At 38.8% G+C, this 24,019-nt stretch overlaps 1 protein-coding gene across 17 annotated transcripts in view; it reads left to right on the plus strand.

Moving 5' to 3' along the window:
* The window catches only part of ARHGAP40 (Rho GTPase activating protein 40), an 82,216-nt gene that overhangs the window by 20,634 nt on the left and 37,563 nt on the right, over positions 1 to 24,019 (plus strand). For 4 of the 17 annotated variants that reach the window (XM_070744768.1, XM_070744776.1, XM_070744777.1 and 1 more), the window contains one exon: positions 21,597 to 21,799. In XM_070744768.1, the coding sequence (XP_070600869.1) occupies positions 21,619 to 21,799 (181 nt within the window). In that variant the 5' untranslated portion in view covers positions 21,597 to 21,618. Of the gene's footprint in view, positions 1 to 439; positions 557 to 10,815; positions 10,935 to 17,272; positions 17,435 to 21,596; positions 21,800 to 24,019 lie in introns of those variants that run through there. The other 13 variants (XM_070744767.1, XM_070744766.1, XM_070744771.1 and 10 more) reach the window with 8 other exon arrangements.

The raw sequence follows: 24,019 nt of genomic DNA on the forward strand, positions 1-24,019 counted from the left end.
TCCCTCCCCCCACTCCCAGATATTCAGTTTGTCCCACCTTATTGGCCTTCTGGAAGGCCTTGAAAAGGTGGGGTCAGTCTCTCTCTCTCTCTCCCTCTCCCTTCCTCCCCCTCTGTGTGTGTGTGTTAGAGAAATTCCTTTATTTGCTTTTTGTTTAATTTGTTTTTAACATTTTGTTTGCTACCCAGAGTTACCTTGGTTAAGATAAACAGCCATATACTTTTGTTTAACCAATAAATAAATTATCAGCCAAAGTAAATTGATATTTGAGATTAGTGTTTTATAAATGAGCAATACAAATATGCTTACAAGTAAGAAGTTGGAAGCATTCTTGACTCTAGGCAGAGAGACTTGCTGCATTAGATAGACTGAAAATAGGTATTTCAGTTATTACTCCATAAATTTCCAAGTGTATTGATTGTGTCCATATTCTGTCTAGGTATAAATAATCTCTGCACCATATGCGCTCCATGTGCATTGTTTAGAAGAAAAGCAGCAACATATGAAAGTGCATTCTTAGAACACTGTGCTGCTTGAGAGGTTAGTACCCTAAAATGTAAGTTAACGTGTCACATATATTTTACATTATACAGTGGTACCTCTACTTACGAACTTAATTTGTTCCGTGACCAGGTTCTTAAGTAGAAAAGTTTGTAAGAAGAAGCAATGTTTCCCAAAGGAATCAATGTAAAAGCAAATAATGCGTGCGATTGGGGAAACCACAGGGAGAGTGGAGGCCCTGTTTCCTTCCTCCTAGAGAGGCTCCATGGAAGCTTTTCCCTGCCTTTTCCGGCCCTGTTTCCTCCCAGGAGATTCCTAGAGAGGCCCCACGGAGGCTTCTTCCTGCCTTTTCTGGTTACAGTTTCAGAGGCTCGGGTTTGTAAGTGGAAAATGGTTATTGAGAAGAGGCAAAAAGATCTTGAACACCCGGTTCTTATCTAGAAAAGTTCATAAGTAGAGGCGTTCTTAGGTAGAGGTACCACTGTACTAAGAAAGCAGTTTCATCATATAAATAGTTTTCCACAAACTGGATCATTGGTATTTTGTTTTACATATACGTTTTGTATGTTTTATTGGTGCTAACTGACAGACAGATGGAGAAATAAATTAATTAATATTATATGTATGTATATATTCATGTTATTCTGTATCACTATTTTTATTTAAAATATTAATGTTTATTGAACACATTTCAACATTTACACTACATTTCCACTCTCTACATCATTCCAGTATTGGTATCACTCCTAATTACATAGTTGCTCTTTCAGTTAACTTTCTTTCCAATTTTATACATTGCTATTCTATATATTATCTATATATTATTTAAGTACATCTAATACCTTTTCCTTACATAGCTCTTAAATAACCTTTATTTATGATCTTCTAGCCATTTTCTAGCCACTTATACAATGTGTATTTTAAAAGTGTGCGTATGTTTTCAGGAAAATTATATGCATGAAAGTTCTATATTAAAGAGCACTAATTAATATTCACCTCCTATTAGCTCATATGCTCTTAAAGGCTTGCATCCTTCCCACACCAGAGAAACTGGCTCTTATCCAAAGAATGAAAACCTGTAGGGTGGCATTCAATTCCCAGAGAAATCAATGCTATCTCATTATTGTAATCCACAGAGAACTGCAGTTGAATTTGCTCTTAAGAGTTTTTGTCTATGTTGGCTGTTTTTCTCATTACCTGGACTTAATAATGGGCAGAAATATTGTTGCTTGCCCTTAATTTAGTTCCACTAGGGAAGACACAAAAGTTTCAGGCCATAAAATAATATTTGATGACAACTTTCTGAAGGGAGTTTATTTGTGTTCATTTCCATACACACTCTTTGTTAGAAACAAAGTTGACTTTCTGACAATAGCCCATGATTTTAGGCCTCTGAACCTTACAATTATTAGAGGTCACTACTCTTTTCTTCTGATTGTTGAACTCCAAAATACTTAACATAGCCTGCTTTTGCCAGAACTTGGTGTGAGTGTGGGTTATCTGATCTGGATGAAAAAAGGAGCATGAATAGTTAAATCCCCTTGAGATGAAATGTCAAAGATCTATGTTGTACCTTTGGTTTAATTTAGTGGATGCCCACTTGATCTTTATTAGATTTATTTGAATGACTTACTGATTTATTTCGATGAGCCAGCTACCTGTGCCGTAAAGTTCAGGCTGTATTTGAAGTGATTCACCAAACATGCCTAGTTTTATTCTGCCTTACTTGAATTATTTAGAGTTTCACATCTCTTCTGAGGGCTTCCATATGGATTGTGCCAGCATGACATTTTTCTATCCTGGCATTACTCAAATCTCAGGGAAGTGCTTTGGAGGATTTTGTTACATTTATTGGTTCCTTGTGCCTGATTTTCAACTTGCATCTGTTAAGCTTGATTATTAAGAAAGGGCATGAGGCAACTGGGATACAGTGAGTTATAATCCTGAATTGGAACTTGGGTGATCTATGGGTGTTCTTGGGCTAGTCACACACTCTCAGCCCCAGAAAGAAGACAAAGGCAAGCCCTTTCTGAAAATCTTGCCAAGAAAACTACAGTAACTAGAGTAGTTCAGGTAGGCACTCACCTGGAGTCAAGACTAACTCAAAGGCACATAGATACACACACACACAAAACAAGCCTAAGAAAGCAGTTCCATTCAAGTGGAAGTCTAATACAGAACAGACCTCTCTATCATTAAAATATTTTTATATCTTAGTCCTCCTCCTCCATCTACCTTTTGTTATGAAAATAGACTGTTCGGTTTTGTCTAGATCAGCAACTTCCAACCTTTTGGGTATCAGGGACTGATTCCACGGAGAGAGGTTTTTCAACAGACCAGAGAGGGGAAGGCTTTGTGTGCTGCCTTCATCCCATGGATGGGGCTTCATTTCTTGCATGTCATAGACCAGTGTTGGGGACCCCTGCTCTAGATGTCCAAGACTATGGGGAAATAAATTTTGCCTTGTGCTTTTTATTTTAAACATGAGTTACCTTTTGAAAGAAATCTGTGTATTTTTAATACTCTTGGCCATTCAAATGTTCTTTTCGACATTGGTGCTGTTTCTTAGAGGAAACCTTACAATCTGAAGTTTGGACCTACTACAAGAATTTAAAGCTGTTCTGTCTGGGTCACTCCGGAAGCTATGACCAACCCCAAAAGATAAGCCAGACACACCGGTAGAATTCAAATACAGTTTTATAATGTTAAAGAGAAACAAAGCTAACAGAAAATGTCCTTACAAAGCAGGAAAACACTGGAACTCCAAATATATACACGAAGACAATTGTCCATGCATCAATATAGGATTCTTGCTGCCAAGACGAGGCTGTAGATAACAGACATACACCTCCCACGGGTCTTCAAGACTGCTGGGCCACGAGCCAGGAACAGAAACGCCGAGAAAACAATGCAGGTTACAGCAACTCCAAACTGATAACACTCCACATGGCTTCAAGGGTTTGCCTGCCTTATAAACCCTTCCCTGCTAATGAGGACCACACCCAAGCCCTGGTGTTCCTTATTCAATGCTGATAATATTTCTTCAATTGATCCTTCCTTTGATCTAGACGTCTCTGCCGCATGTTAATGACAGCTTGTGCTTCGTCACCTAATGACTCCAAAGACTCCAAGCTATTGGCTGGGGAGAGCCCCTCCCCGGGGCTCCCATGCTGTTCTTCCTCGTCACATTCCTGACTATACTCTCCCCTGTCCGACTGCCCAGCCCCCTCCTCTTCGCTGTCATCCTCCTCCGGGCATGGAGCCAGCAGAGACGCAGCTGGTCTTTGATCTGCCTCAGGCTGAACCACAACAAAAGCCTCTCTGGGCTGTGCAGAAACGCAGACTCAATAAATTGTCACATTATTCTTATTTAAACTTTTACATCACTTTTACATCCAGTGGTGGATTTCAAATGTTTTTGCTGCTGGTTCTGTGGGGGTGACTTGGCGGGGTTGGCAGGGGAAGGATATTGTAAAATCTTCATTCCAACCCCACTCCAGGGGAAAGATACTGCAAAATCCCCATTTCCGTCTGTGACTCAGGAAGCAGCGAATAGATGGAGGGCGGGGACAGTCAGAGGTAGTATTTACCAGTTCTCTGAACTACTCAAAATTTCTGCTACTGGTTTTCCAGAACTGAGCAGAACCTGATAAAATCCACCTCTGCTTACGTCCCTAGCTTGCCAATAAAGCTGTCTGATGATCTTTCATGAATTAATTACCTTGCATCTGGAAAATATTGTCATCCCCATCATCATCTTCTGCCTCATGTATCCCACGGCTGGTTAGGTCCCACAGAGTTGGCCTTCTTCAGGTCCTGTCAGCTATGCAATGCTGGCTGGTGGAGCCTAAGGGTGGGAGAGCCTTCTCTGTGAGTACCACAACCCTCTGGAACCAACTCCCTTCAGAGATCCATACCGCCCTCACCCTTCTTGCCTTTCACAAGGTCTTAAATACTTACCTTTATCAGAAAACTTGGGGCCGTTGAGCTTAACATCTTGGTCCTGTCGTAGCTGTGATTGTGACAATTGTTGAATGCATGCTTTCTTAATTTATTAATTAATTTATTGTTAGAGTTGGAAGGGACCATGCGGGTCATCAAGTCCAACCCCCTGCCTAAGCAGGAACCCTATAGCATCCTAGCCAAATGGCAGTCCAATTTCCTCTTAAAAATGTCCAGAGTATTGGAGTTCACAAAGTCCGCTGGTAGGTTGTTCCACTGGTTGATCGTTCTGACCGTCAGGAAGTTCTTCCTTATTTCCAGGTTGAATCTCTCCTTGGTCAGCTTCCAGCCGTTTTTCCTCGTCCGGCCCTCCGGTGCCCTGGAGAATAAAGTGACCCCCTCCTCTCTGTGGCAACCCCTCGTATACCTGTAGACTACTATCATGTCCGCTCTGGCCCTCCTTTTCTCTAGGCTATCCATGCCCAGTTCCCGCAGTCTCTCTTCGTAAGTCTTGGTTTCTAGACCCCTGGTTGCTCTTTTCTGCACCTTCTCCAGAGTTTCAATGTCTTTTTTGAAGTGTGGTGACCAGAACTGAACACAGTACTCCAGGTGTGGTCTGACCAGGGTGTAGTAGAGTGGTATTAAGACTTCCCTGGTCTTGGAGTGTATACTATAATACTATTGGGCTTTTAATTATTAGTGTTAAGTTGGGTTTCACTCGTTATATGGTATTGAATTTTATTCTTATTATTGTAAGCTGCCCTGAGTCTGAGGAGAAGGGTGGCCTAGAAATTCAACCAAATCAATAAATCAATAAATCTCACTTTCTTCATTGGTCTCTTTCTGTTGTTAATATTCTGGGATTCTGTTCATTTCTTTGTTCTTTTTGCAAAAAAAAAAAAAAAAATCTGTTACAGAAAGAGTGTTAAAAAAATGTCCTAAGTAATTGCCATTATTAAAAAGTTGGAATACATATCCTAGAAAGCAGCAGAAAATGATCATGTGCCCATATTCTCCACTAATTATATCTGCCAATATCAGATGTGGTCCAGTCAAAAAGTGTATTACTCCTTCATTGCAAACAGATAGTAATCACTGGAATAAGTCATATTAGGATGAGTATGACTCACTTTACTTGAAAGATGCACACTAGAGGAGACTCCATGTGCTGACCCATGTTCTTGTCAGCCTATGAGAAACCAATTTGCAAGGCTCAGGCTGAAGGTTACGTCACCTGCTGGCTATCATTTTCAGTATCTGAACAATGATGTGTGAGGATCACAGGTTGCTTTGATTTGGCTAGTTCCTTGGGAAGGTTTTCACTTTGACATTGCTGATTCATTGCTCTATTCCAGGTTGATTCTGTTCTCTTCACAGAATCATGGAGTTGGTACAGCTGAGTGCAGTATTCCCTCGTGACATTGTACTTAGAGTCATTCAACCTCTAGACTCTTTCATATTGTTTATGAATTATATATAACAATATGATTTTATGTCAGGCTATTGGATAAGCAAAATCTTAAATGCTGTCATGCAATTTGACAGAAGAAAAACAATGCATATATTGTTATGTTCCTTGATATGTTGTGAGCTGCCCTGAGTCCTCAGAGAAGGACGGCATACAAATCAAATCAAATAAAATAAATAAACAAACAAACAAACAAATAAATAAATAAATCTAGAATAAAAATAAACAATCATCAATACCGCTATACCGAAGATAAACTATTTAGGACTTTACAAAAAAATAGTTATTTACGAATTTAAGAATTATTTACAAAATTGAAAAAGTATAACAGCAGATATTTCTAAATAGAAAAAAATATATCTAAATTTGTTTTGATTAGGAAGAATTGCATTAGTTAAACTTACGTTCTATCAAGACTATTTTCTTTCCTTTATGAGCCGCCCCCAGTCTGCGGAGAGGGACGGCATACAAATCTAAATTATTATTATTATTATTATTATTATTATTATTATTATTATTATTATTATTTCAGACATGGATCAAAATTGATCATACTTTCTTGTTCTTACTCGTACTAAAGGGTTAGGATTCCCGATAGTTTGTACAAATAGCTTTAAGTTGAAGTGGAGCCATTAATGTGCTACCTTCTCTGCAGTCACTCAACTATTTCTGAGTCCATCTGATAATAATATTAGCTATCCTATAATTTATTTTTCTATTGAAGAACATATAATGTGTGACTTCTTTCTGGAAACTAGAAGATTTCCAAGGTCCCTTCTACCTCTTATCCTGTTATCTGCTGAATTTCAGTTGCACTGTGTTTATGTTCATTCATATACATTTGAGCTAAGGAGATGCCAATAGGGTGCAACACAATGCCTTCTCAGTAGCTCTAACTCAAATGTGAATTTTCTGAGGTTACGCAGCTGCTCTCTGCATCTAAGAAACAATTGCATAAAGAGGTGCCAACAGGCACTTTTGGCTTCAAATCCAAAGCAGTGTGCATCCTTATTTGAAAGAATCTGGTTGGCTGAGGGAAGTTGATCATCGTAGTTGTCTGCTAATTTGGGGTGATGGGTGGGGGGAGGAATCAAGAAAAACAAGTTTGACACTCAGTTTATGGGGGAGGAGAAGAGATGGGTAAGGCGCAGGATAGAGATTGTGCCATTCAAAAGCGAGAGAGATGGTGTTGTTTTGAAAAACCTCTTTCCTAAATTATATTAGCACGTTGTTTAATTTATTGTGATTTTCCTATGCATGTTAGCATGAAAGTTTGTTTGTATTGCATATTTAATGTTAGATCCTGCATTGAAGACTATGGCCATAGGCCAAAAGTGCCATGTCCTTGTGCAAGAGATTTTCAGGTCATTTCCAATATTCCAAGAATATTAGATGGATGGATGCCAATTTATGACAGCAATGTTGCCACCCATTTGCATGCATCTCCTGGTAAAGTCTGAATTTGGTGGAATTCCAGACAGCCTTAGGATTTGGATTGGTTTAAAGTAATTAGAACTGTTTTTAACCAAATGATAATTAAACTCTTGATGGGTTTCTATGTATGCTTGCCAGTTTCATCAGTCATAGATTGCGTGTGTTAATGGGCTATTACAAGTCAAAATTGTGAATTCCCCATAATGCAATTGCTTTTCACTGATGTCAATGTACGTACCTATTCTACAGAGCAATTACTGCTTATCGATTGATATCAATATTGATGTTGACATACAGATACAGATGGCGTAGACATACACATAGACAGACCTGCATGTGGTTTAGAGAACAAATGAAAGTATCCAATATCATCAAGAGAGTAAAAGAAAGGAAATGGAAATTGACTGGTCCATGTCAAGTGGACTAAAGCAGTCGGAACAAGGGGATACAATCTGAAGTTAGTTGGGGGAAAGATCAAAAGCAGCATGAGAAAATATTATTTTACTGAAAGAGTAGTAGATCCTTGGAACAAACTTCCAGCAGACGTGGTTGGTAAATCCACAGTAACTGAATTTAAACATGCCTGGGATAAACATATATCCATTGTAAGATAAAATACAGGAAATAGTATAAGGGCAGACTAGATGGACCTTGAGGTCTTTTTCTGCCGTCAGTCTTCTATGTTTCTATGTCATAGAATGCATCCCACTTGATAAAAAGCATCTGCAAAAGAGACCTAAAACAAGATGGATCAATGACCTCAGCAAGTATTGCAGGCCCATTTGGCAAAAAAAAACAACTCAGGACCATATTGATTGGAAACATGTGGAAGAGACTTTCATCCTGCATTGAATAGACAAGGGCTAAAATGTGTGTGTGTTTGTGTGTGTGTATGTGCGTGTGTGCACACACAGACGACTGCGTTTGAAACGTGGAAATTAAAAGGGGACAAGATACTCTTTTAAGAGGCAACTGGACTTTTCCGACTTTTCTTTGAAGATGTTTCGCTTCTCGTCCAAGATGTTTCTTCATCTCTTCCGACCATGACCTGGTTGACTGAGAATCTCCATAGAAAAAGGACAAGATTACCTACTTTTTGATTCATCACTGAACTGTGGAAAGGTTTGTGTCTTCTTGGCAGAAAGCATACTAGGAGAGGATGATAATCCTGAGCCTACTAAATGCCAGATATTCTCCGTAGAACTGGCTCTACTGATAAGACTATATTTCAGCTGACATTAGATATTATACTTTTCAGTGCGGCACTTGGTGCTCTAATCAATAATTATCAAATGATGACTGTGTGAACTGATTATTATTCAGTTAATTCTTATAAATAACAGCCTGTCCTGAAAAATAGTACTTTAATTCAGTGTCTTTCCTCTTTAATGTGTTCTAGATATGGACACTTCAAACTGTAGCATTCTCAGAAGTGGATGGGGTGTCAACAGACTCAAACTCAACCCTGATAAGACGGAGTGTGGCTGTGGGTTTTGCCTCCCAAGGACATTTCTATCTGTCCCTAGGTATGCCCATGTTACACCAACACTCCGCAGTCTGCACTGGTTGCCGATCAGTTTCCGGTCACAATTCAAAGTGTTGGTTATGACCTATAAAGCCCTTCATGGCACCGGACCAGATTATCTCAGGGACCGCCTTCTGCTGCATGAATCCCAGCGACCAGTTAGGTCCCACAGAATGAGCCTTCTCTGGGTCCCGTCAACTAAACAATGTTGTTTGGTGGGACCCAGGGGAAGAGCCTTCTCTGTGGCGGCCCCGGCCCTTTGGAACCAACTCCCCCAAGAGATTAGAATTGCCCCCACCCTCCTCGCCTTTCGTAAACTTCTTAAAACCCACCTCTGCCGTCAGGCATGGGGGAACTGATATATTCTTTCCCCATAGGCCTTTACAATTTACGCATGGTATGTCTGTATGTATGTTTGGTTTTTATAATAAGGTTTTTTTTAGTTATTTTAGTATTGGATTGGATTGTTACATGGTATTTTTCATTGTTGTTAGCCGCCCCGAATCTACGGAGAGGGGCGGCATACAAATCCAATCAATCCATCAATACATACATACATACATACATACATACATACATACATACATACATACTTTAAGAATATCCAGATTAGGTAAATTAGATGTTTCATACTAAATCTTGTTCTTGGTAGTACTAAAAAATAACTTCAACTTTACTACCATGTGTCATTTGATCTTCCTTAGCTGCCTATTGTGTTGAGAATGCATCACCTCTAACACATAAGTAACCTAACCATCATACCTGGTTAATAATATTGGTTTGGGCACTTCTCCAATGTTCTTATAAGAAGTTGTGGACGACTTAAATTGCAACATTCAATTCTATCTACATTGTTTCTCAGGATTAACTTCCATCAATGATTTCTCTGGAAATACTTGGGCATCACTAGAATCATTGCCCTTTCTACCACCAGAAATCAGGATTAATATTTCTCTGCAGTTAAGACTATGGTAGTGCAGGCCAGCTGACCGAATGGAGGAACTTTGCAAATATTCTTTAAAACAACAGCAAGCTTTTTGGTCTGATTTACAGGTAGTCCTTGTGATCAAAATTCAGATGCTTGGCAGTTGGTTCATATTTATGACCGTCGCTTTGTCCCAAGGTCATGTGGTCACCTTTTGTGACCTTCTGATAATGGGGGGAAGCCAGATTCACTTCACAACTGGGTTGCTAACTTGTTGACTGCAGTGACTAACAGCTATGGCAAGAAATGTCGTAAAATGGGACAAAACTCACTTAACAAATTCTCACTTAACAATAGAAATTTTGGGCTCAGTTATGGTCACAGGTTAAGGACTACCTGTTCCATTTCGAGGAAGTAAGTTTCTACATGTTTCTAAGAGAAACTAAAAATAGGATTATTTATAGCCTTCCCTTCCACGGAAAGACCAAAACTTAACTGTCTGCCAACTTTTGCCATGGCATTTCATGATCATTATTCCAACTACAGTCTGGGTTGGGCAGGTATTTCTGGTTTTATGTCTAATCATAAAGAGATAAGCATGGAGCAAGCAGACACTCTGGATCCAAACTACCTGGCCTGACACCAGAACAGGTCCCGTCTTTCCACCTTCAGTTTCACATACAAGACAGGTATCCTTTGCATTTCAAGCACAAGACAGTTGACGGCAATTCTTGAATGAGTGCCTGCCTGCATACTTGAAGTCATGGGTATGTTGCCTAGATTTTATCTCTCTCTTCTCACTGGGTGTATATCAGGGTAAGAGCAAAGGAGGAGGATCTACTACCCAATTAGCAGCATTCCTGAGGAATGAGTGGGAGGTGCGTTGTGTTCAGGGCTGTCTCTTGCCGAACAATCCAAACTTCTCAGTGTAGGTTCTTCTGTTCCTGGATACTGTACTTTGAGTACACAGATGAATTCAGAGGTGCCCTTCTTGGCGGCAGCAAATTATCAGGTCTATCAATGAAGAAAATGGATAAATTTGGAAAGCATGGTCGATATGGATTTGTTAGAACTCGATTTCCTAGACCCCAAATCATCTTGCAGCCAGTCCTATCTTCTGGAGACACAGACGTTTGCAGGTATGGTTTGTGTTAACTTGTGTTACTTTCTCTTGAATTTACACCAGCACGTAGATGTGGCATAAGGTAGAAGAGCAGTAGTATAAAAAGCTGAAATTCAGGTAAAATGACAAAACAGCAAATTCAAAATGGCAGGAAGCTTACTAGCTATTTGCTTACCTTTACTAGTTATGTTGGAAACTTATTAGCCAGCATTAATTGACTTCAGATGGCTATGGGATAAGGGATAAGAAGCAAACTATTTGTGAATGTGGAAGATAGAAGTAATTTTTAACATGCAAAATATCTTATGAAAGCTTAGAAAGTTGTAATTCAAAGAAATCTTTATTTAATACTAGAACTGAATAAAGAAATTAAATGTGCCAGTATTTTCCTCCGTATATAAATGGCATGTGATCAGTTTGTTAATTGGTTCTTGCTGCAATTTTTGAATAGCTCCTATATGTTTTAATATAATGGTGTTAGTGGCTTTTTGGTGCTGACCTTACAGTATTATAGTATTGGATCAACTACTTATATGCCATACACAGATGGATTTTTTTCTTTAGCTTCTCTCAGATGGAGTAGTGCATTGTGTAGGGAACATTCATTGGTATACAATTACTTTTCTAGGTTTGTACCTTATTTATGATCATACTTGTTCTATAATCAGTACTGCAAAATCTCAATTTTACTGTTGTAAAGGTCTTACATTCTTTTTGTGCAAATGAAAAAAATGGTCCTCTATCAATTAATCAGTATTAATTTTAAAGAAATGCAGATAAATCGCCCTGTTTTAAGTTGTTTTTGCAGTCTTTTTTATTTAAGTGTAAAAATTGTCTGTAGGTTATGAATCCTCTGCTATATATTTGTTGGCATGATTAATAGAGCTTGTGACAACTTGACACTCATAAAATGTAATGGAAAATATACCGACACTTCAATTACTCATTCAAGTGATCACTTTTCAATTAGTGTTATAGCAGCCACAACAGGTAAATTGGATTGTGATTGAAATGTCATCAGTTTGAGCTCTATAATTTTGGTGCCATTCTTTTCCAAAAACAGTGAAGATGGTCATTGATCCAAGTTCTTTTGCAACATTTATTTGTTTTCTTATTTTTTGGGCTAAGTGCCAGCTGTGCTGTGATTTCTCTAAGCTCAGAAACTGACTTGGTGACATTCCACAAGATGACCAAACTTTGTGCAGAAACCAATCGTGCATTTTCAGCCATTGTCAGTCTTTTGCAGTATTCTTTAAAGACAAAACTTAAACATTGCCCCTTGTCTCTGTGTATTCGGCCCTGAAGTTAATCCATCCCTAAATCTTATTTCAACTAAGGTTCTGATGGTTGATATATCACTGAATTGCAGTTGCTTTTGTGTGCCAAACTATTTAATTTCTCAGTGGGGTTCTGGGAAGGGGGAAGAAAGATTGCAAAGATTTTTTTAGATATGTTTTTAATTTCCATTTCTTAAGCTTGCAACTTGTGGTAATTGTTCAGTACATTTTTCTTGCCTTTTGTTCTGGTGGGATTGGTCCATATTTTATTCCTCTACTGTTTGCAACCATTTTTATTACTTACTAAAATGACGTGTAATATATCCAAAGACACGAGAGAATAAAAACCTATTTGCTTGGTTCTACAAAGAGGACAAATGTTGTATGTTTCACAGGGGGAAGCGAGCATTCCTCAGTTGGAGTATAATGAACATTGATTCAGAAAACATCTCCTGGAGAAATGCTGGCCAACCCTAGTGTGAGAAGATAGCCAAAGCAGGACCCCTTAAAATGTTTAATCATGTTTTTCAGAATAAACTGCAGTTGACTTGATTTACGATCAAGTCAACTTGCGATGTGAATGGGAATGAATGATTATAAATGTTAGTAGAGTTTTAAAGTTTTTCTAGTAAAATTAATTGGATTTTTCGATTTGTACATTATATATTGTTTGCTATGTTGTGAGCTGTCCCAAGTCCTCGGAGAGGGGCGGCATACAAATCCAATCAATCAATCAATCAATCAATCAATCAATCAATTTACACAACAGTCTAAGCTCAAACCAAACTGTTTTATGTAATGTGTGGATCTAGCCTGTATGTGAAGGGGAGTAACACTTTCAGAGGAATTTTGAGAGAGGGGAGTTTAAAAAGCCATCAAGATTACATTTCAAAACTGATGGGTCAATATATGTCAGTACTAAGACCAAGACTCTTAAAACTTCATCTTCCGAATAGAATTTTAACACTAAAGTAGCTCCTTAGGACAGAATTCCAAAACTTTGTTGAGATGAGCAATATTTAGAAATGCCAGCTTTGTGTTTTCCTTGTTCCTGTTCATAAATTTGGTAAGCTGATGCTTCATAGTTGACTGATATGTAACAATTAGAAGTTGAGAAATTAAGTGAGACTTGGATTCATAGCATTAGATTTGTACACACAGGAAAACACAGCTAGAGGTGTTGAGAGCTGCCTGGTAGCATTATTGTTTCAGTTCCCCATTTATTGCCTAATTGATTTGGATCATTATTCTATAATTTATATTCAGGTCACCACTGAATTGACATCAGTGAATGAAGAGCTCTGATTTGTTCATCTCTTATCTATTGGAATTTAAACCTAGAGAATATCTTGTTGGGTTAGCTGCCTAATCCTCGACCTATGACCGAAATTTATATCGCTAAGTGAGTCATTTGTAAAGTGAGTTTTGCCTCATTTCTTGCCACCGTTGTTAAATTAATCATTGCAATGGTCAAGTTAGCAATACGGTTGTTAAAAGTGAATCTGGTTTCCCCATTGACTTTGCTTGTCACATAACTCCAGGACACTGCAACCATTATAAATGTGAGTCGGTTATCAAGAGTTTGAATTTTGATCACAAGATCATGGAGATAGCTGTGAAAAATTGTCATAAGTCATTTTTTTCAGTATCATTGTAACTTCAAACGGTCACTAAATGAACTGTTGTAAGTTGAGGACTAACTGTATGCACATTGGCATGGTTGCCTTTCTAATAGATGCTGTGGAAGAAGAATCGATACATTAGGATTCTCCCTCTTCGTTTTTATTTCTTATCTCAACATAAGTTAAGGACCTTTCCTAACTTGAATCTAACGAGTTAATCTTCGACTTACAACCACAATTGAGCCCAAAGATTCTGTTGCTATGCAAGACAGTTTGAGTTTTACTCCATTTTATAATAATAATAATAATAATAATAATAATAATAATAATAATAATGATGATGATGATGACTCGGAGCAGCTCACAACAATAAAACATCATATACAAATCCAATGTTAAAACAGTCTTTAAAAACCCCTATTAAAACAGTCATACAGCCCAAACACACCATAAAGTCAAAGGCAGCTAAGGATATATCAATTCCTCCATGCCTGGCGATATAGATGAGTTTTAAGAAATTTGCGAAAGGCAAGGAGGGTGGGGGCAGTCCTAATCTCCCGGGGGGAGCTGATTCCAGAGGGCCGAGAAGGCTCTTCCCTTGGGTCCTGCCAGACGGCATAGTTTCGTTGACGAGACCTGGAGAAGGCCAACTCTGTGGGACCTAATCGGTCACTGGGATTCGTGCGGCAGCAGACAGTCCCGGAGGTATTCTGGTCTGATGCCATGTACGGCATTATAGGTCATAACCAACACTTTGAATTATGACCGGAAACTGATCGGCAGCCAGTGCAGGCTGCGGAGTGATGATGAAACATGGGCCAATCTGGGAATGCCCATGATTGCTCTCGCAGCCGCATTCTGCACGATCTGAAGTTTCCGAATACTTTTCAAAGGTAGCCCCATGTAGAGAGCGTTGCAGTAGTCGAACCTCAAGGTGATCTTTCTTGCCACAGTTGTTAAGGGAAACATTCAGACATTAAGTGAATCTGGCTTCCCCAATTGACTTTGCTTGTTGGAAGCAGGTTGGGAAGGTTACAGATAGTCATCACATGACCCTGGGATAGTGCAACAGTAATAAGTACATGCCAGTTGCCAAGCATCTTAATTTGGGTTACATGGCCAAGGGGATTCTGCAACAGTTGTAAAGGTGAAAATTGGTCATAAGTCCTTTTTAAGTGCTGTTGTAAATTGGAAAATGAATGGTTGCAAGTCAAGGGCTTCATTTATGGCATGAAATCCCCTGGCGATGTCATTATTCTGCTCTGTCCCCTTGGTGTTGCCTTCACCTTCGAAGATGCCCTATGTTCTTAACTGGAGTTGAAGTATTTTTATCTTAAGCTGACACCAACTACAAGCAATTTTGAAATGGTTCCAATCCCTTGTGTCAATAATTCATCCCCCCCCCCCCCCAGTGGAGCAGTAGGTAGATGAATCTGGCACGATAGGAGTATTTTAGGCTGTTTTAGGTATGTCCCATCCCTTTCGCACTCTTTCACCATCATTGTTCTTACCTTCCCACCCAAAAAATGAGGTGCAGCATTTTGAAGAAGGTTAAACATTTACTCTTCCGAGACTGCATACCTAGCTATATTTAAAAATATTGCCTCTGTCTGAAAGTACTCGGTAGCTCTTTTTATTGTCCTCGTATTGGATTGGACTGGATTGCTTGTCCAAATTTTACAGCAGCTCATATTCACTGGACAATTCCTCTACAGCAAGTGTGTGGAGGTGGTGTGCCTTTTTCTTCCCCATGAGTAGTAAAACAGGAGAATGTGGCCTGAGCCATTTATCAAATCTGTACCCTTCTCAAACAATGTCCTTGCATCGCAGCTATGATTGGTGGGTGGGTGGGCGGTTTTCTACCGGCTGGTAAGTGGGATAGCAGCAAAGCCAGGTTTTAACCAATCTCTTAGCTAAACACACCCTGCTAATCTGGAAGCAGCGGCCACCATTCTGCGATAAAGCAAAGTATTGTAAAATAGAGATTTTCTTCTTTTAGTATTCTGCTAACTCAGGGAATGGAAAGCATTTTTATCATCACAGTGGACATGATAAATGCCTCCAAAAGAAGTCAGCTGTAATTACAGATATGTTAATTCCTAACGGGTCAGTGCTGGATTCTAATTCTACCAAGCCACCTATCAAAGTGTAATTCATAAAGTATTTAGATGGTATTGAAAATAGCAGAATGAGAAGTTTAAAAAAACCAGGACAATAGTGTTTCATAATTATGAAAGCATGGAAGGGTGAACATGTTTGTGAATGAAAAGGTCCTCATTTGTTGGAACTGTGTTTGGAGCTGGAGAAGAGCAGGGAAAGAGTTTGTAGTCTGTAAAATATCACAGAAAGGCATTTCGCTCTGCAGACCCCATAGAACAGATGTTAAGGCTTTGCACTGATAAATTGCTTTATTTCAGGTAGAGATTCAGCCTTTTTGAATCATCCATTTTTGAATAAAGTAGAAATTGCATGGAGAATTTGCAAAAAATATCTCTTTCTCAGCAACTCTAGAGATTTCTACTAACCTATGGATGCTAGCTCATATTTGTAAATAATAAATAAATAATTTTAATTTAATTTAATTAATTTGACATCTATGGTGCCCTATCCCAATGGGACCACATCCAGATGTGGTTATCCTCCAATAAAAGCTGATTGAACACAAAATGCTATCAGAATTAAACAAATCATGTCAAACATTTGATCCCAGGCTCTGAATCAGGGAAGTATTTCCCAATTGCAGATTGCTGTGCTATCCTCTATCATGCTTTATTGCTTATCAGCATCCATTTATCAGGACACAAGAAGAGAAATGGATTTCTCTTCCTCCAATTCATCTTCATGCAAGACTTGTAATATTATTGTTGTTGTTGTTGTTGTTGTTGTTGTTATTATTATTATTATTATTATTAAGATTTGTATGCCACCCCTCTCCGTAGTTTACCTCAGTGCTTCTCAATTATTTTCTGTTACACACACCCCGGAAGAAATAAACATTTTGTGCACTCCCCCAACTCTTCGATCCGGGCCCCAATGGAACTTTAGTGTTAATATTAATAATATTATTTTACTTATTATAAGCTGCAAGCAAGCTATTGGCTGGGAAAAGCTGCTCTACCCACCTACCTGGGAGTAAGTCACAATGAACGCAGTGTAGCCTGTTTTCGGTTAGACAGGCATAGGCTATCATGGTTAGGGCCCCCTTTTGACACAGGGCCAGGCTGGCTTAATCAAGCTGATGTTTTGGGGTTGCCAGCCTCTGCCGGGCACTCACAGAGAATGGTGTGGAAGGAGGCTTTACGGCAGTGATGGCGAACCTTTTTTTCCTTGGGTGCCAAAAAAGGCTGTTGGTGATGAATCTATGCCCATGATAGTGAACCTATGGCATGTGTGCCGGAAGTGGCACTGAGGGCCATCTCTCCGGGTACTCCAGCTGTCACCCGTTGCTCTTCCAGGTTCTGACGTGCATATGCGCACCAGCCAGCTAATCTTCATGTACGCACGCCAGAAACAGAAGACCAGGTGAACTTCTCTTCCACACATGCTCCCGTTTCAGCGCTCGGTGCCAAAAGGGTTCAGCAACATTGATCTATGCTCTCTGCATCTCCAACTGAAATGTAAATGGTTCTTGTAATCTGTATTTTTTGTAGAAATCTGTGCAAAACATGTTCATTCCAAAGTGCATCGCTAAATGTCTGTAGAGATTCTCAGTCATCCAGGTCATGATTGTCCCAAAGGTGCTTTTTCAAGATGCAACTGGACTTTTTGAAAATTGTGGGCAGGGGCAGCTAAGTAGGCCACAACTTTGCAGACTTATACCTGGCAGGCAGATCAGGGGCGCAGCACTTTAGGCAGGCAAGCTGCAGAGCAGAGACTATGTGGGGCAGGCCGAGCGAGTGAGCGGCTACTAGGGGACCAGCCAGCCATCGCTATCGGCTCAGCGAACCACCAGTGGCCTCTGCTACCTTTATTATTATTATTATTATTATTATTATTATTATTATTATTATTATTATTATGTCAGTACAACACAGCAAACGAGATCACTATGCTGGATTTCGTATTTCATCACCAGTTGGGCGCTTCCCAAGCACCTAGGACTGTGTGATGTAGCGGCGAATTATATGTTTGCCGATCCCAGTAAAGCGGCCTTTTGCAATTGACAGATGGAGATTTTGTCAATTCCGATGGTTTTCAAATGTCCGCTGAGATCCTTTGGCACTGCGCCCAGCGTGCCCAGTACCACTGGGACCACTTTCACTGGCTTATGCCAGAGTCGTTGCAGCTCGATTTTTAGATCTTCGTATTTCACTAATTTCTCTAGCTGCTTCTCCTCAATTCTGCTGTCCCCTGGGATTGCGATGTCGATGATCCATACTTTCTTTTTCTCCACGATCACAATGTCTGGTATTATTATTATTATTATTATTATTATTATTATTATTATTATTTATTAGATTTGTATGCCGCCCCTCTCAGGCGGCTTTACGCCTAATCCAGTGAACTGGGAACATTTAACCCCTGGATAACTTGTACACCAGATATTTAGTCTTTCTGAAAACTGGAAATAACTAGAGGAAGTTGTTTTGAGACCAAATAGCTACATGTTCTAGATGGCGGAAACCAAACAGCATTGTCTAAGTAATACCGGTGTAAGTTGAATTTTTCTTCTGCAGTTCCTCTTTGGAATGGCAGCGGAATGGTAATTATAATGTTGATTGGAGAGTTTCTCCTCTCCCAGAATAGTATTCTGTGAATTAAAATTGGCTGTTTTTCCAGCTGCTTAATTTACTTAACCACACAGCATTCTTGCACTGCTGGGGAGACCTAATATCGGTTGATCTGGCCCTCATAGGTTTTAAGTGATTACTTACTATAATCCATTATTCAAATGACAATGCTTCAGGCAAAGGCTTGGAAGCAAATGAAAGAGGGACTTGGTTTCCAATTATATTATTCCTCCCCCCCCCCCTTACACACATGCATGTTTAATTTTATTTTTTAAAAAATCCCTTTCATCTGCTGTCTCCCTGCCAAGTAAATTATAAGACCTTGAGAGGCTAACTGGAGGCTATCCAACGATCTGCCCCTTTTTATATGATTTAACTTTCCTGTGAATTTCTTTCAGTGCACTGCTTTCCCATCCCAGCATTGTGATTTGTTACACAGGTATGCTTTGTTCATGCATTTCTGTATCCTGGATTGCAGGCTTGAGAAAATCACTGCACGAGAGGCCTGAGAACCATCCGTTCAGTGAACAAGTCAGCTATATTCAGAGGGCTTTTCCTGAATACTGCTGTTTGCTCCAGAAAGAATTAGCTAAGATTTTTTATTTATTTATTTATTTTTATTTATTTATTTTTATTTATTTATTTATTTATTTGTTTGTTTGTTTGTTTTGTCCAATACACAATGAGGGTTTTAGTGGGTATATATCTATATACACATAGTAAAATACATGATGAAGATTATAGAGGAGATACTCATAGTAAAATATATCTAAGAAAGAATAGAAAGGTATAGGAGATATAAGAGAGCAATAGGACAGGGGGTGGAAGGCACTCTAATGCACTTGTACTCGCCCCTTACTGACCTCTTAGGAATCTGGATAGGTCAACCATAGATAATCTAAGGGTAAAGTGTTGGGGGTTTGGGGATGACACTGTGGAGTCCGGTAATGAGTTCCACACTTCGACAACTCGGTTACTGAAGTCATATTTTTTACAGTCAAGTTTGGAGCAGTTAATATTCAGTTTAAATCTGTTGTGTGCTCTTGTGTTGTTGTGGTTGAAGCTGAAGTAGTCGCCGACAGGCAGGACGTTGCAGCATATGATCTTGTGGGCAATACTTAGATCTTGTTTAAGGCGTCTTAGTTCTAGGCTTTCTAGGCCCAGGATTGAAAGTCTAGTCTCGTAGGGTATTCTATTTCGAGTGGAGGAGTGAAGGGCTCTTCTGGTGAAGTATCTTTGGACATTTTCAAGGGTGTTAATGTCTGAGATGCGATATGGGTTCCAAACAGATGAGCTGTATTCGAGGATGGGTCTGGCAAAAGTTTTGTAAGATCTGGTAAGTAGTGTGAGATTGCCAGAGCAGAAGCTACGTAGGATTAGGTTTACAGTACAACTCTTGAAGCCTTCTTTTTATCCTCCAAATGTGTTAGGATTACATTTTGCATAACAAAGTGCTTTTCAATCCTTTTAGGATTGCAAAAAATTTCCTTTAAATTTGTAAAGTTCTTAATGTTTACAGACCCACTCTGAACCCGTGATGTTCTTCTGCGTGTTCTGAAGGATGAGGAAAGCAATTTAGGAGAGGACAAGGAAACATGCTCTTGGTAGTTGAAACGTGAAAACTTGGGGGGACAAGGAAACATGCTCTTGGTAGTTGAAACGTGAAAACTTGGGGTTATTTTCAGGCTTTAGTCTACACCGATTCATTCATTTTAGCATTGTCTAACCACTGCAGAATGAAGGCCTCTTCCACATGTTTCCAATCAGTGGTGGGCTCGTACCATAACAGCTAATTTATCTATTTATTTATTTGATTTAATTTAATTGAATTAATTGCATGCGGCTCTGGCGCGGGAGTGCGGGCTTGAGCTCAATTTTGCTTCCTGCATCTGCAGCTAGCAAAATCTCACATGGGAACACACGTGCGCACATGTTTCGGCAAGGTGTTTTTTAATTTTATTTTTAAAATAATCTTTATTGAATATATACATTAACAAAAAAGAGACAGAGTGGAAAATAACTATTAGTACAATCTTAGCACAATCATAAATATCCTATTGAAAAACAAAATGAGGAAAGTAATAGAAAGAAAGAGGGAAAGAGAGAAGAAAAAGTAGAAAGAGGGGATTATAAAGATAGGAAAAGGAAGGGGGGACCAGCTGATGGCTGGTGCATCAATAATATACGACCGCTGATTTGAATATGTGGATGGGATAAACTTTGGTTTTATGTACTCTTGGGTAGAGTAGTAGTTGATTTTGACAAGTATAAATGAAGTTTATCTGGTTTGTATGATGTTACTAATTTATTTGTATTTTAAGTGATTATACATATAGTTTATTTATTTATTTATTTATTTATTTATTTATTTATTTATTATTTAGATTTGTATGCCGCCCCTCTCCGCAGACTCGGGGCGGCTCACAGCAAGATACAGCAAATCATGACAAATCCAAATAAATTTAAAATATTTAAAAAAGATTTAAAAAGAACCCCATTTATTAACAAACACACACACAAACATACCATGCATGTTTGTCGGATGTCTGCAAGTTATATCGATCATTGTCTTATATAAGTTGTACATGAATGTTTCGGCAAGGTTTTTTGGTTCCCCGCATGCGTCCCTGTGCAAGATTTTGCGCTTGACCCCACACTCACGTGCCGGAGCCACAGAGTTGCGTGCAATTAGCCGTTACGGTAGGAGCCCACCACTGAGTACAGTGTGTTGGCATTTGGAAGGAGTGTGGGTTGGCAGATGTGATCAGTGTTAGTCTGGAATATCCATCATGGCCTGTTTGCCTTGGGTTCTTATACATGTCTAACGACATAGTCCACGGTTACATTTACCCACACAAGCCCCTTCGCCCTGATCATAGGAGGAGTAGACTACATTACTGTGCAGTTAAATGAGAAAATAAGGATGTTGCAGAACCTTATCTTTTCTGGAAGGTGTTGACAGTCAGCCTTCTGACGCAGTAAGCGCTGATACTATACGCAATATTTATTTGTCTAATAACTGGGTGTTTTCTCTCCCCTTCTCCCTTAGCAGTAGAAATTGCCCTTGCAAGATGAATCACTTTTCTCGGAAGAGCTCCTCAGAGATTCCCCAAATGGAATACAGGCCGTCCCAGACAGACTCATCAAATAATCTAGCAATGGATACCTTTTGGCTAGAAGTAGAGAGCATCAAAGAAAGCACTGAATCTGAGTCTTATGACGGCAGCCTTACAGAAGCCAAACTTCTAGAAGGTAAGAAGTGACTGTAGCTTACTAGAGGTTGAATTGAAAATATGTTTTGCAAACACTAGTTTACTGGGCCACAGCAGTACAAATGACAAGAACTGTATATATTCAAACAGATACAAATCTGGTATAAAACTTTTTCCTTCTTTTTCAATTGATGCAAGAGACATCGATATATACCCTAAAAGTGGAATGACTTTTTAAAAGCCTCTTTACCTTGATTTATTCAACGATTGCTTTTACAGTGTTCCCTCGCTTTCCGCGGGGGATGCGTTCCGAGACCGCCCGCGAAAGTTGAATTTCCGCGAAGTAGAGATGCGGAAGTAAATACACTATTTTAGGCTATGAACAGTATCCCAAGCCTCCCCTTAACACTTTAAACCCCTTAAACTGCAATTTCCCATTCCCTTAGCAACCATTCAGATTATTAATCACCATGTTTATTTATTAAAGTTTATTTAAAAAAATATTTATTAAAGGCAGACTAAAGTTTGGCGATGACATATGACATCATCGGGTGGGAAAAACCGTGGTATAGGAAAAACCCCTGCAAAGTATTTTTTAATTAATATTTTTGAAAAACCGTGGTATAGACTTTCCACGAAGTTCGAACCCGCAAAAATTGAGGGAACACTGTACTTATCTATAATTCTAAAAATTAGATGTAAGGAAATGAGCTGCTGAAAATATAACTAGTTCATAATCTTAACACGGTTCTACCATACACCCGCCCATTCCTTTCTTCCCTTTCTTCTTCGTCTTCTTTCTTTTTTCTTTCCTTTCCTTTTGTAGGTCTGTATGTTTATTGACTGTTTTGTTTATATGTCTTGGTTTATTGTCAAAGTATATGATTATTGCTTATGTAATTCACCATGTTTTTATTGTCAATCGTAATTACCGTATATGTTTCTTATGTATTTATTGTATATTTGTAAATAAAATATTTTAAAAATAAAAAAAAATGAAAATATATTTTGCAAACACTAGTTTACTGGGCCACAGCAGTTGTGGCAAATGGTAAGCTCTTTCAAGTAAACTTTATTTTATTCTTGAGATAAAAGCTATAGTGAAATGTCAGGCAAAGAGAATTGCAGCCAAAGCAAATGCATTATCTAAGGAAGTGGTGGTATTCCTTTTTTTAAAAAAGAATGTATTGAAATAGTAGCTGAAAATTTTCAACTTAAATTCTTTTCTTAAGCAAGGGTTTGAACCTAGCATCAAGTCAGAAGGCATTAAGTCAGATGCCTTCTGACTTGATGATTCGAAATGCTAATATGTTTTGCATGATTAAAAAAAAAACTGTAGGGAAATAAGTTTCAACATGTTTATTATTGTGGAACAGGGAGATGCAAAAGTGTTCCAGTTCTTTGACATCACCATAGTTCTGTCATCTAAAGTTTGTGATTGGATGAAGCCTCTCCATGCTTGTTTGTTGTTGCCCTGAGTTGAAAGTTTCTATTATGAGAACTTGTCTCCCAAGGGGAGAATCAGGGTCTGGAGATTTGAACAAAGTAGGGAGCAAATAGTTCAAACTTTCTTCCTCTCTCGCCAGGATCAGAGTTTTTGGCATAAATTTCTGTTTATTCTTAATTAAATTTAAAGGTTTGATTGTCTTCATGCTTACTTGACCTTGAAACAGGAACCAACTCCCCTAAGTGCGATTGTTTCTAAATTCACATTTTGACTTTTTGCAACACTGTTGAAAAATAAAAGTTTCAGAAAGAAATAAACTTCCCACAAATTTATCACAAGTACCAACTGTTCAACTATCTCTCCTTTTACAAATATGTAGCGATAGCAATAGCATTTAGACTTATATACTAGACTTATATAATCAACCTTAAGCCAGTGGTGAGATTTGAACTGCTGAACTACAGCTAGCAGTTAGCTAGCAGTCAGCTGAAGTAGCCCGCAGTGCTGCATTCTAATCACTGCGCCAACCCTGGCTCTTGAATATAAGTCTTCATCCTATAGTTCAGCTCTTAATTTTAGGCAAATCTAATAAATAACAGATTACAATCCAAGTGTCAGCAAAAAGTCTAAACAGAGTTCTGAAATAAACAAAATTGTTCACTAATATAAAGCAAAATATAAAACTCATCATTCCATCTCAACTCTTAACTAGAAGCAAACTCAGTAACAATGTCTTGTCCAGGTATCAGCAAGTCTAAAAAGAGCCCACAAATTAACAACTAACTCATTTTTAAACCTAATCAAATATATTTC

This window comes from Erythrolamprus reginae, chromosome 3 (genome assembly GCF_031021105.1).
Source record: "Erythrolamprus reginae isolate rEryReg1 chromosome 3, rEryReg1.hap1, whole genome shotgun sequence".
Classification (NCBI taxonomy): domain Eukaryota; kingdom Metazoa; phylum Chordata; class Lepidosauria; order Squamata; family Dipsadidae; genus Erythrolamprus; species Erythrolamprus reginae.